Source organism: Phocoena sinus, chromosome 18 (genome assembly GCF_008692025.1).
Source record: "Phocoena sinus isolate mPhoSin1 chromosome 18, mPhoSin1.pri, whole genome shotgun sequence".
Classification (NCBI taxonomy): domain Eukaryota; kingdom Metazoa; phylum Chordata; class Mammalia; order Artiodactyla; family Phocoenidae; genus Phocoena; species Phocoena sinus.
In genome coordinates, this window is record NC_045780.1 from 70,184,860 (window position 1) to 70,198,592 (window position 13,733).

The 13,733-nt window shown below is 37.4% G+C and overlaps 1 protein-coding gene across 8 annotated transcripts in view; it reads right to left on the reverse strand.

Moving 5' to 3' along the window:
• NALCN (sodium leak channel, non-selective) overlaps positions 1-13,733 on the reverse strand; it is a 294,176-nt gene that overhangs the window by 254,496 nt on the left and 25,947 nt on the right. For all 8 annotated transcript variants that reach the window (XR_004346630.1, XR_004346629.1, XR_004346631.1 and 5 more), the window contains exons 4-7: positions 13,590-13,673; positions 12,090-12,229; positions 11,873-12,001; positions 610-764 (exon numbers count right to left, since the gene is read on the reverse strand). Coding sequence is in view for 4 of the 8 variants with exons in the window: in XM_032610834.1 (XP_032466725.1) it covers positions 610-764; positions 11,873-12,001; positions 12,090-12,229; positions 13,590-13,673 (508 nt within the window). In the remaining 4 variants the exon portion in view is untranslated. The remainder of the gene's footprint in view (positions 1-609; positions 765-11,872; positions 12,002-12,089; positions 12,230-13,589; positions 13,674-13,733) is intronic.

Consider the following 13,733-nt stretch of genomic DNA (forward strand, 5'->3'; position numbering starts at 1 on the left):
CATGGAATTGTAACAAATGCAATGATACCAGCTAAATGGCAGATGCCAAGTTCTTTCTTTACTGTGTGCGACGGCACGTTTCAGGACTTAATAGGACAAGTCACAAATCAATGTACACGTTTGGCATATCATATTCACATACAAGCATTTCCCATACCTCTGTTATATAGCTGATGCACATTCATTAAGTATTTCATTAGCTGTATCCTGTTCCAGAATTACTTTTCAGCTCTCACGCACTCCTCAATGTCTAGTATTCCAGTTACTTAAGACTTACCTTGCCTACTAGTTAAATGTGGAAGGAAACCAAGTCTTGTTGACTCAAGGGGTTCTTTGAGTCCACAACCCTGAACCTTACTCAACAGACAAATAGTTTTAAATGCTATAATTAAGAATTGAGAGATATTTAAGTCTATACAGACACTGCTGAATATACAGACACAGACTGTATGTTATAGACTATAAGGGAGAATATATGAAAACTTACAGTTGTGTTTCTTAAAAACTACAGCCAGTCTGAACATAAAATATCAATTATACAACTATTTTCTCCATTTCATAAACATTGTAAAATAGAAACTGAAAAGGTGTTTTATCAGTAAGACAGACCTATCTCATTAAAGCCACTGTAGCCCAGCTCTTGCCTGCTAAGTCCCAGATCTTCAAGGTCCATGCATTTAAATCCTGGGGGGCACTGGTAGCCTTCTTCCAGCTCTGGTGAGCAGTGTGTATCTGGGATAGCTAAACTATTCCAGGTTACATTTCTGCAAACAACACAGAAAAGGATCAGACAATTTCAACAAGTGTAAGTGTTGATTAAAATGCATAATGTAATCATTTTTCATTAGTAACTGCTGTATATGGACACAGACTTAAGATTCCTGATTCATGAATGGTATTCATAACATTAATGCCATGAGCATTCTCAAACGATACCTGATTCATCCACACAGAAGCTCTTTATAAGAACATTATCGCCATGACGGTTTTTGTCATTGAAGACCAAGACTCAGAAAAAGCAAAGGAAGGAATTTTTCTGTAGATTTGCAAGGAATGTTAACTTGTCTGGAGACTCCTTGTTATCCACAAATCCTTCTCCTACTATGGGCACAAATGTTACTTCACTTCTAAGCAACAATAAATGATGAGAATCACTCTCCATATAGTACAAAAGTACTATAAGTCTCATAAGTGATACTTGGCCTTCTTCTGGGTTGTCAGATGTTCAGTTTAGAAAAAAAACCAGATAAATAAAGTGAGACTGAAGGAATTAAAGATATCACATTGGAAAGAGAGAGATTATGGGCTGATTTAGTGATAGCTCCAGGAGTATTACAGGTTTTTATTTATTTATTTATTTTTTAGGTAGTTGGTGATATAATTACTTTTCATCTTTCTGGAGGACACACTGGACATTAAGTTGATGTGAAAGGATTTAGACGTGTAATGGCTTTCTTGGTAGTGAGTACAGGTAACCACTGGAAAGGTGATTGTGGAATCTCATTCTGGGAGCTTAAAATGGGCCCCAAATAGCTGCTATCTGAGATGACTGACATGGCTTGTGTAGGGGCCAAAGTTTAAGCTAGATGATTCCACAAACCTTACAAGCCCATGACTTTATTATAGTCATGTCCCACTACATCAATGTTTCCAGGCATTTTCTAAATGGGGACCAACCTTAGGACTGTCTCAGTCTCCTCTGCTTATGGCCAAATTGAGGCAGATGTGTTGGGTCACATTGCTTTTTTAAATATCTTCTTATATTCAATTGGCCACTTCCCCTTATATAACATGTTTTCTCTAGAGTATGATGCCTAACTCTCCACGATCCCTTAGCTGCTTGAGGCCACCATGCCCATGTGCACACACACACAATCTCCTACAAAGACATACACAATTTTACAGTCTTAACGCACACACATGCACACAATCCCTGGTAATACACTGCCCAGTTCCATCTCAGTCAAAACAAACTTCTATGTTTACTCCTTCAGGGTTCTGCTCTTTGTTAGCAGCAAGTGAGCTAATTTGTCAATACATCTCAGGGAATGTTTAAATAATTGTCATATTTTAAGCTGGTCCTTTGGACCCCACATGCAAAAGGAAAGGCTCTGCTTGTGGAAATCACCACTTGGTTGTGTCAGAAAGATATGATTTTAGGCACACACGTCACTTATTTCCCCTCCTTTTACATTCTTACACGCAGGCCAAATGATGCATCTTCGCTTAAGTCTAGCCTGACTCTATGTTCTTGAGTTTGTACCCACACATCAGAACAAAGTGGGAAGGGGACTGGGCTTCAGAGTTTCAGAGGAAGGCTTTCTGGGTTGGTTCTAAGCTCTGCCATTGACTGGCTGTGTGACTTGAATAATTTTAAATGTTTCTAAGCTCGGTTTCCTCATCTGTGAAACAGGGAGAGAAGCTTGCGTGAGCTTTAAGTAAAATAAACCAAGTAATACATTCATCACAGCACCTAGCATGTTTCAAGCACTCAATAAATGCTTACTATAAATGATTATTAGTCATTACAATAATGAACTGTAACATAAATCCTGGCATGTGAAAACACAACAATAAAGGATTCTCAAAAGAATAGAAGGAATTTTGGTACGTGACCCTGAAAGCATTTTGTTCACAGAATTGTGCCGCTGAAAGAAACCTTATAGATGACCTAGTTCTTAATTCGTGAGGAAGGTAAGGCGAAGTGCTGGAAGGGGAAAGTGTACTAGCCCATCAAAATCAGTAACTTTTTTTCACTTCCAATACTTTAAAAAGACAACAGCAGCGAATATCCGACAAAAACACTCTGTCTACACAAAACAGTTTCAAAAAACATCATCTTTCAGTTATTTGGATAACTGGACTCTGGCACCAGTCTGCTGGGTGTGAATTCCGGCTCAGCCCTTACTACATGTGTGACTTCACCAGTTTGTGCCTCAGTTTCCTCATCTCTATGATGGTGGGAAAATACTTCCTTCGAGGAGCTGTGGGGAAAATGTTACGTCTGTAAAATACTTAAAACAGGCACTTGGTAGACAATAAGTGCTAGGTGTGACCTATTCTAATTTATAGTTTGAAGTTTGTACATTCCCTAGATTGAACCCCTAGCCCTGGCATGGACAGCCTCAGTTTCCACATTTCAAAAATGGGGACGGCAATTATACCTACCTTGTGTGGGGGGGTCTTAATGATTAAATGTGGTAATGTACCACTCTCAGAATAGCACTGGAAATAAGTTAATCACTCAATAATTGTTAACTATTTTGATCATCTTCATTAACTTATAAATATTAGGGTATTTTTCCTCTTTGATTCCCCTTGTTTTTTCTTTCATACTAGTACTGATTCCCATTTGAAGCACAACCCTCACCAGCACAGATAGTATTTTGAAATCTTTTGGCTTCAGAGGCAGCAGATTTGAAACACGTTATTTTTGCCAACATCAAGCTCTTAGAGGATGCTTATTAGAGACATATTTATTAGATGATTAATTGCTCTGGAACTTACATATCTAAAACCACATGATAAATATCCTTTCTAAAAACTGAGATGAACATGATGAGTTTCAGAATATCTACTGGTTATTTATCTTAGTTTCATTTTCTCAGTTAACAAGAATCTTGTAGATTTTATTTTTATTTGTTACTGTTAATTACTTCCTCGTTCATTTTCCCTCAGATAGTCAGGATAGAACAAGAGGCTCTCTGGAATTAGGGGGGGTGAAATTCTTTTTTCTTTTTTTTTTTTTGAATTTTTGAATTTTATTTTTTTGTACAGCAGGTTCTTATTAGTTATCTATTTTATACATATTAGTGTATATATATCAATCCCTATCTCCCAATTCATCCCACCACCACCTCCCCCCACCCCCGCCACTTTCAGGGGGCTGAAATTCTCGCTCCAACCAGCCATATCCTAAATAGAGACAATGATTCTCCCAGTCATAATAAATATCCATTCATGCTTAAGTGGGAATCAATACTTTCTTACTCACAGCCCCCTAAAGACATCCACGTTCTCACCTCCAGAACCTGTGAATATATTATCTTACCTGGCAAAAAGGAATTAAGGTACAGATGTGAACAAGGCTAAAACTCTTGAGTTGGGGAGATCATCCTGGATTACTTAAGTGGGCCCCACCTAATCGCACAAGTTCTTCAATGTGGAAAGCCTTTTCCGGTTGTGGTTAGGGAACTGTGCCTGTGTGGAAAGGAAGGCTCAGAGAGACGCAACGCGGCTGGCTTTGAAGATGCTAGTTCTGTCCATAGGTCTCAGGTCATTCTCCTTTTCCATCTCCTCCTCCTGTAATTCACCTTCAGTACTGAGTTGCTCTGAGCTTGGTCCTTGGCTTTCATGATGCTCTCTCCCTATGCAATTAAGTCCACTTTCATAGTTTCAATTCTCTACCATCTTAGATGCCATTTTAGCGTCCCAGAGCTACATGTCCAACGGCCTGTTAGATCTCTCCACTTTGCTACACCACAAGCACCTCCAACTCTATGGACCCCATACTAAACTCAGACCCTTTGCCAATGTTCCCTCTCATCACAAGCAGCACCAGAGCACCACCATCCAAAGTGTTGAGCGATCCGGATATCTTGGAATCACCTGGATACCTTATTCTCCTGTCACCCTTATAACTAATCATCATGTTCCCTAAATATCCTCCAAAATATCTTTTGGGTTCATTCAACTCTCCATGTCCACCTCTACCTGCACCAGAATCCGGCCTCCTAACTGGTCATTCTGCAGCCTCTCTCAGCCCTTCTTATCCATTTGTCACAGAGCATGTAGAGAGGCTTTTCATAATCACTGTCCTACATTGTGTCGGTCAGTGACAAATCTTTAATATGATCTACAAGACCGTGAAGGACCTGGCTCCTGCTCCTCCAAGTGTCCTAGCATCCAACCACGTTTGTCTTCCCCCAGCTCTCCATGAGCTCCATCTACTGCAGAACCTTCTCCCCTGCTTGGAAATCTCTCCTCCCATCTTTGCTTCGTTAGTCCCATTTTTTAAGCCTTCAGGGCCCAGCCTGAATGTCACCTTCTCAGGGGAGCCACCCTAAGTCACTCAGACTGGGTTAGGTTTCCCTATTAGAAATTCTCAAAGCACCCACGCTTTTCATTTCTGGCACTTGGGACCCGTGTCACTCGTGTTTGTGTGGTCAACTCTTCATTGGATTCTTCCCAACTCGACTATTGCCCAGTGTAACTTTCAATTTCATATAGCTCCTGACACAGTCTAAATTTATAGGCTAAATTTATTTGTGACCTTGGATAGACTGTGTTGTCCAGATCTTTGGTCCACATCAGTCTAGATGTTGCCATGAAAGTGTTTTTTAGATGTGATTAACATTTAAATCTGTAGACTTTAAGTAAAGCAGAAGACCCTCTATAATGTGGGTGGGCCTCATCCTATTAGTGGAAGGCCTTAAGAGAGAAGTCTCCAAAGAGGAAAGAATTTTATCTCCAGACTGCCTTTGGACTCAGGACTTCAATATCAACTCCAGCTGGAATTTCCAGCTCGCTGGCCTGCTCTGAAGATTTTGGTCTTGCTGGTCTCCACAATCACATGAGCCAACTGCTTAAATAAATCTCTTTTTCTCTCTATATGTGTACACCCTACTGACTCTATTTCTCTCTGCTTAAGAGAGTTAACCCTAGAAATGAATTCCAGAAACGGAATGCTTGTTCTGCTATAGTCATGGCATGCTGGTGCGGCTTCTATCCCAGGGAAAAGCAGGCTGGTCTGGCTGAACTTGATGTAGTATGATAACTACATATGATGTCTACAAAGGCAGCTACAGTCAACACTCTTTGCCAGGGGCTGGATCGGCAGGCTCTTCATTTCACATTCACGCAGTATGTTCCGAAGTGGCAGCGCATCCTCTGAGAACTCGGCCCTCAAACAGGCAGCCTTAACCACTTACTCATACAGCCCATTTAGAACTTGCCTCCTAAGCATGCGCTTCTCGAAACCAAAGAGGAATTAAAGGTTTTACTCAAATACTCTGGAGACACACATGCTGAAGATCACCTCACATATTGACAGAATTACAGTAAATATTTAAAAGCACAGAAATCAGTGTCAAGGAGATCTGATTTTAAACCTTGCTTCTGGCACTTCCAAGCTGTTTCATCTTAGACATCTTCTTTAAGGAAATTGAGCTTCAATTTCCTTCTCTGTAATAAGGAATGTAAAAGTAGAACACAACTTACCAGATTGTTACGAGTATTAAATGAGAAAATAACAGATATCAGTTGTTCAGTGAAGGTTATTTCCACTAACAATAAATAGGAGTCATATATTAATAATTATATTAACTAGTTACTATAATTATTAACATATTAATTACAATATAATAATTATAAATTAGCATTGCATAGGATTATAATATATAATAAATATATTATTAATCATATTAATAATAAAATCTGTATTATTACATTATCCTCTTTTGGGGAAGTAAACATAAGATCAAAAGAAGTGCTATAGTGTAATTGACCAAAATAAATTACTCAGTTTCTTTTAGACCCTTTTCAAACTGTAGGATTTTCTTTTTTTATCCTGAAGACTCTCACGAATGCTTTTGCTCTTTTGGTGAAAATCACACAGGTATTAACTTTTCATATGGGAGTTTAGTTGATTCTCAAATATTTTCTTTTTTTTTTTTGGCCATGCCACACGGCTTGTGGGATCTCAGTTCCCTGACCAGGGATTGAACCTGGGCCATGGCAGTGAAAGCCCAGAATCCTAACCAGTAGGCCACCAAGGAACTCCCTCAGATGTTTTCTTATATTTAATTTTAAACCATTATCATCATATGAAAGGTTAATCTAACTGGTGGCTCAAGTGGTCTGCATCTTTGAGATGTATTGCACAGCCAATTTAAAAGCGATATATGGAGTAATACAAATATATTGCATGTCACTATTTTACAGATTCAGAGGAGACTGAACCCCCTGGAATATAACATCAACATAGAGATAGAAACCAGGTGTAAGATGGTCTTAATTTTCTCTACGACATATATTATGAAGAGTTTATGGTTACGGATGTGGGTCTGTATGTGAAATAGGTTTATGAATGTGGGATTATAATATCGCAGAGGTTGGTTAAATGGCGGCACAAGCATGGGCTGGGAGTTCAAATCCCAGCTCTCTCGTTTACCATGTGGACACATTATTTAACCTCTTTGAGGCTGTGTCTTCATCTGCAAAATGGGGGAAATAATCCTTTCAGATTGTTCTAAAAAGTAGTTACAAGCAAAATATCTGAGACATAATAGGTGCTCCACAATCATTGCTATTAATTGATTTAGAAATCTACATATATCATCAGAGTACTTTCATTTCTTAAATATTAAAGAAAATGTTTCCAATATCCAAACTTGTTCTTATATCTCCCACTTGGCAGATATCTCAGCCTGAACCCTCTAAGTTAAATAGTCTTTTTTCATCTTTTCAAAAGAAGTTTAAATATTAATCAAGAAGACTTCACAGACCTTTGCATGAATTTGAGGCACTTATGATTTTACATATTCTACAAAATCCTCTCTTGATAAATCCACGGAAATTAAAAATTAATATTCTAAGTCCCATGTTTCTATTTTTAATTCTTCTGACCTCTCCATTTTTAAAAAACCTCGTTATGTTGTGAATGGAATTTATAAGACAATCATTCATTTATTTTATAAGTACCCTAAAGGGAAAACTTAAAAATTTTTTATTTGGACCAGCAATAGAAAACTGCCCCAAATCTGGCTTTATATTGTCTCTGGTCTAAGTCTTAGTGATATTTTATAAAATACCACTAAGTCCTAAAAACTGCCGTTGGGTAGGGTAACCATAAAATGTATTGTCCATACTGAGGCTCTCCTGAGATCACAAAGGAAGTTATTAGTAATTACTCTGCAGCAACAGGGATACACCAGGATTGTCCTGGGTGCCTGTGACGTGTGGTCCCCTACCTCTGGGTCTTAAAGCTGATGGTCCAGTCATTACAAATATTCACCCAGACTCGTGGTTGAATCCTCTCTCCACATAGTAAACTTTTATGAACTTAACATTTACATTTCCTTACCTTAAAGCTTTTCTAATTATCTCAATCTTGGGGATGAGATGTCATTATTTGATACTAAGCTATGAATAAATTTCTCTCCTTTCTCAGGAATGATAATCAGGTGTCAGGTAAATCTTCACCTTTTCTATTTCACCTACCAGCTCCTTTTTACATGTTCCTCTTTTAGCTTCAGGGAGATTTCTGCCAGCACGTTTGGCATTTTGCAACACCTGTTTCTGCCACAGGCCACTGCCCTCCTCAGCTCTCTTTAGGATATGAACTGCCTTGCTTAGTTAGTCAAATCCCATTACTTCTTCCATAATTGCCTTAGGTCACAATTCATTACCAGAGAAGAAGCTAAAGCTTTACTAGTAATGCTACAGAGGACACAGCTGAGATGCCCTTCTATCTGCTTTATAAGAAATCAGCTCCATTCAAAAGCAAAATTCCATGTATTGAATTCCTTCCTTATTTATCCTGTTTGCTTCACAGATTAAACATAATCAGTTCTGGAGGTCAGCCGTGAAACCTAGGACATACAGGTTTCTGAACAGGCGCATCTCTGCCTGAAAGCCCTCCCGTTATTAGGCTACAGTGCATGCAAATTAAGCAGAGGTTGGAACAATTGTTAAAGGACGATGATGAAGAGAAATGAGGTCATGACAGCAACTGGCAACACTTATCTCTGGAAACACAACCATCATACCAAAGCTTAATATCTGACTCAGAGATGTTTATGAGAAATTCCTAGTTAAGAAGCAACAAAAGGAAAGAAAAAAGTTGGGAAATTCTTTTAAATGGGGATTTTTGTATGTTTCATTCTGACTTTGGACACTGTTTGAGTCTCTAAAAAGAAAGCAAATTAATGTCTGGGCTGGAACTAACGGTAAAACTGTACTGACGGTTTTTCTGCTAATGAGCGAGACTTTAAAACTCAGTTAACACTGAACTGAAAATATAAAAGAAAAATGGTGGAAATGATTGGTCCTTGAAATAAGTCATCAAACTTATGAAAATTGTTTTCATCAGTAACACTGCTCATAAAACCATGTGGCCAATTATGTATTTTCTTCTCAAATAGTAAATTAAGAATCACATAAAGAGAAGGCAAAATCCATGTGTGTTTACATAGCCATTGGGCAGATTTTACAAATATAAGAAAGAGAAAACGCAGACATCTCCCTATAACTGCTATGTCTCGAGTAACTGAAAAGTCTGCCAACACGTATGAAATTCTTCCCAGTGCACTCCTTTTTTTTAGGATAACGTAATGAGCTGGAGCTAATAGAATATGAGAGGTCTTTTAACATTTTTTTCAGACACTCATTTTTGAGAACAGAGTACAGCATGGAGCTGGCTAAGAGGACTTACTGAATGATTCAAAGGCCATGAGTTCAGATGACACTCGTACCTGTCTGCCCTATTTGTATTATATTTTCTGTGTCAAAGTTAAGTTTGCAGCATGATGCCTGATCTACTAGCTGGGTTAACAAGTTTGAAAATTCTTGCCTTTCAACTTGGTTTTTAATAAAATGGGAACTCTAAACCAGCCTCCTAAACTCACTACGGTTAGAACACAGCTGCTTCCTTACCCAGAAGCTTTCTCTTTTCTTCACTTCTACGTCTATTGTCTCTGCCCACACGATATTTTTCCACCCTCATATTCATTCATGGAACAATCTAGACATATTCTACAGCCCACATACATTAAGAAAAAAAAAAAAAAACTACCTACAGGTTTCCTTCCACGCATTTCTTCCCTCACCCACACAAGTCAACTCCCTTACTCACCACTTCCTTCAACTTTCCTATCCTGTGTTTGTACTAATTCACTGCTATCCTCTGCTTTTAACGTTGCTTTTCTATTTTTTAACAATTTCTCCTTTGTCACTTTTAGCAACTTGCTTTTCTTCCTCTGTTCTTTTTTTATTTCCTCTTCTTTATCGATTTGTCATAAAGTTGTCATTATCTGTCTAAATATAACACATTATTAACCATGCCGTCAATAAATAGTTACTAAGTACTTACTCTGTGCTAGGATACTAGGTACTGACCACAGGGAAATGAATCTTATCGACCCTTTCCCAAATGTATCCTTAAGGACCTCACAGTGTAATGAGGAAAATAGGGGAAAAAATAGCTGTGAGTGCCAGAGTGCTAATTCTAGCAAGATGGACTATGTTAAATTTAGCTCCTTCCACTACAAACAGCTAGATCTGTTGGATAAACACTAACATTTAAAAATGCATATCTGGGCTTAGAAGAAAGAAAAAATACATTCCAAAATGGCAACATGTAAGAGGAAACTAAAAACTAGAGGAAGGGAAATACATGAGTTGACTAAACGGTGGTCTCAATGGGGACTAAGTACCCAGCAGCCATGAGCTTGGGTTTCAATGCCTACAAGAAGCAGAAGACAGGGTCCTAAGCCCATGTGAGTCTGGGAGCAGGAAATGGGACTCCCAGGCATACAGACATATTATAATTTAAACGAGCTCCAGAGCGTGACATTGGTGAAGGGATCGTCAAACAGGTCAACCAGGCACAGTAGAGATTATAGTTACAGACCCAAATATAGACAGGGAATTAGTAAATGAGAAACGTAGCGTTAAATTCTGTGAGTAATGACACACAATAAATAGTGCGGGGAAAACTGCCTTACCATATGATGAAAATCAGTTGTAGTAAGGTATACGTGACATTCAGTATATTGCAATATTAAAAAGAACAGCTTGATAAATTCTGACATATGCACAGAACCACACTCAAGAAAATGAACATACTGACTAATCCCAAAGGTTTTCTAGTGCCCCTTGGTCATCCCTTTCTCCTACCCTAACCCTTATTCCCAGGCAACCAATGATTTCCTTTATATCATCATTGACAAGCTTGCATTTTCTAGAATTTTATATACATAGAACCACAGAATATGTACTCTTTTTCATCTAGTTTCATCTACTCAATGTAATTATCTTGAGACACAAGATGTTATGTATATCAATATCTCATACTTCTTTTATTGCTAAATAGTAGTCATTACATGGATATACCACAATTTGTTAATCCATTTACCTGTTGATGGAAATTTGGGGTGTTACCAAAGTGGGCTATTACACATAAAGCCTTTGTATGTATAAGCATACATAAGTCTATGTATAAGTCTTCGTATGGACATAAGTTTTCATTTCTCTTGGTTAAGCCCCAGGAATAAATGAATGGGATATATGGTAGATGTCTGTTTAATTTTTAAGAAACTGCCCGACTGTTTTTCAAAGTAGTTATACCATTTTCCATTCCCACCTTATTTAAATAAGATATGAAAATATCCTGACGGTATTATGTTCCCACGCTGAGGAAACTTTCTAAATGTACACTTTGAATTCGCTGAATCTACTTTCCCACAGGGTTACATTTTTCAGTCTGGCTTGTCTTGAGTATTTGTCTTAAACATTTGCACAAAACAATTTTGAAGCAGAGAATACAGAACATAGAGGGCACATAAATACTTTTTTAAAAATTGAGACAGAGGTTTTTCTCATGAGAACTGCAGAAAAGTCCTTATGAATCACCTAGATAAAAGTGGGAAGCAGCAGCACAGCACAGGGGGATCAACTCGGTGCTTTGTGATGACCTAGAGGGGTGGGATAGGGAGGGTGGGAGGGAGGCTCAAGAGGGAGGGGATACAGGGACACATGTGTGCATATGGCTGATTCACTTTGGTGTACAACAGAAACTAACACAGTATTGTGAAGCAATTATACTCCAATAAAGATCTATTTTTTTAAAAATGCAGTTAGTAGATAAACTTACCCTGGTTTTGTGTCATTTACTACACAGTGATAGGTAAATGTCCCAAACATCTGAACTCCTAAAATTCCATAAAGAAGTAGAAAGAAAAGGAGGAAAATGGAAACACTCCATATTTGTTCTCCTGATCGCCTAGGGGGAAAAAATAGGTAAAGTAGGTAAAACTTACCCCAAAAAATCATAAACCTATCCCCTTAACTTACGTAAAAGCAGTGCTTACTTCAAAATATTTGTAATTCTGGTCCTTGGTAGTTCAAATCGGAAATAAATCCGGAATGCCCGGATCATAATTAGTGGCCGTGGGATCCGTAACATGCCCCAAGGGGACATCTGATCAACTATATCAGCGATTTCAAATACCTGCAAATTCAGAGGTGAACAAACAATTCAGACTTTCGCTTAGCAATGCTTGTAGTCAGGACTATACAGACAGCATCAGAGGTTCATCCTGTGCCCTGCATTATCTTCCACCGAAATCAACTTTCTTTGGAGTACATTTTGAAGCTATAGCTTTCTTAAGAGAAACAAATACATAAACTAATGAAAGTGTCGTTAATCTTGTTCATTTCCTGTATAATCCATCAAGGCACAGTTTTTATTACAAAGTGCCAACGTAGAATACAGAATAAGCATGCTAAGCCTTCCTCACTAATAATGGTCTTTGGTGGAACTTTTTGAGTATCTAGAACACAAAGTAATGGCGAAAGGGTTAAAAATACTATGAAAAAGATGAAAAAGAATTCCATTTACCAGTAGAGGCAAGATGATAATTAGGAAATGTTTGTCAATCATACAATAGTTATTAAATGGAAAAGAACATATTTAAAATGTAGGATGAAATTAATTATTGGAGAGGTGAGCTTTATAAGAATAAGGACAGCTTATCAATAAGCACCATGATGAGTTTGCAGGATGCACTATGAATTTATTTTATTCTGATTTTTTTAAAATGAAGAATACAGTAATTTCAGTTGAATTAAATGCAAAATCAAGCCTGAATGAATGCATGGGAATGAATTCTACTGGTTTTCAATAAAATCTGTCCTTCAGGCCTTCTTAATCTATGTTCCCCATTTCTCATAGTAAGGTGTTTTCTATTAGCAATACAGCATTTTATGTTAACAAATATTTATCCCAATGTATTTATATTATTTTAGCTATTTTTAGTGAGAATTCAGTCACATAAAGGACTGGAATTTTAATTTTTAAATTCAAATTTTTATTCTACAAATACAGAAACCTCACTCCATGTTCTTTCCTTTATTTCAATGAATATATTTCTAACATCTGCTTAATAAGAAATAATCTCATATGGTACTAATTTTTATTTCTGATTGAGAAATAATCCAAAAATGTGACTGACAATGATTAAAATGTTAGGCTTTTTAAAACCAATAAACATTAAACAAATCATGTTTTGGGAAATTACACAATCACATGGTCTTTGGTGGAACTTTTTGAGTATCTAGAACACAAAGTAATGGCGAAAGGGTTAAAAATACTATGAAAAAGATGAAAACGAATTCCATTTACCAGTAGAGGCAAGATGATAATTAGGAAATGTTTGTCAATCATACAATAGTTATTAAATGGAAAAGAACACATTTAATATGCAGGATGAAATATATATATACTCTTTAATATATCTATTTAGATTTTCAATGTAAAATCATGCCCATTTTGGAAAATACCCCCTTGTAATTTAAAAGTGTTTAATTACCTGTAACACCAATGAAACCCAAAGGCAAAAGACCATAAATCCATCAAAAACACACCAGCGATCTTTCACATAGGAACTATCCCCCTAAAAATAAATTTCACATGGGTTATCAGACAAAATGAATAATTTCAAAAAACATCTGTG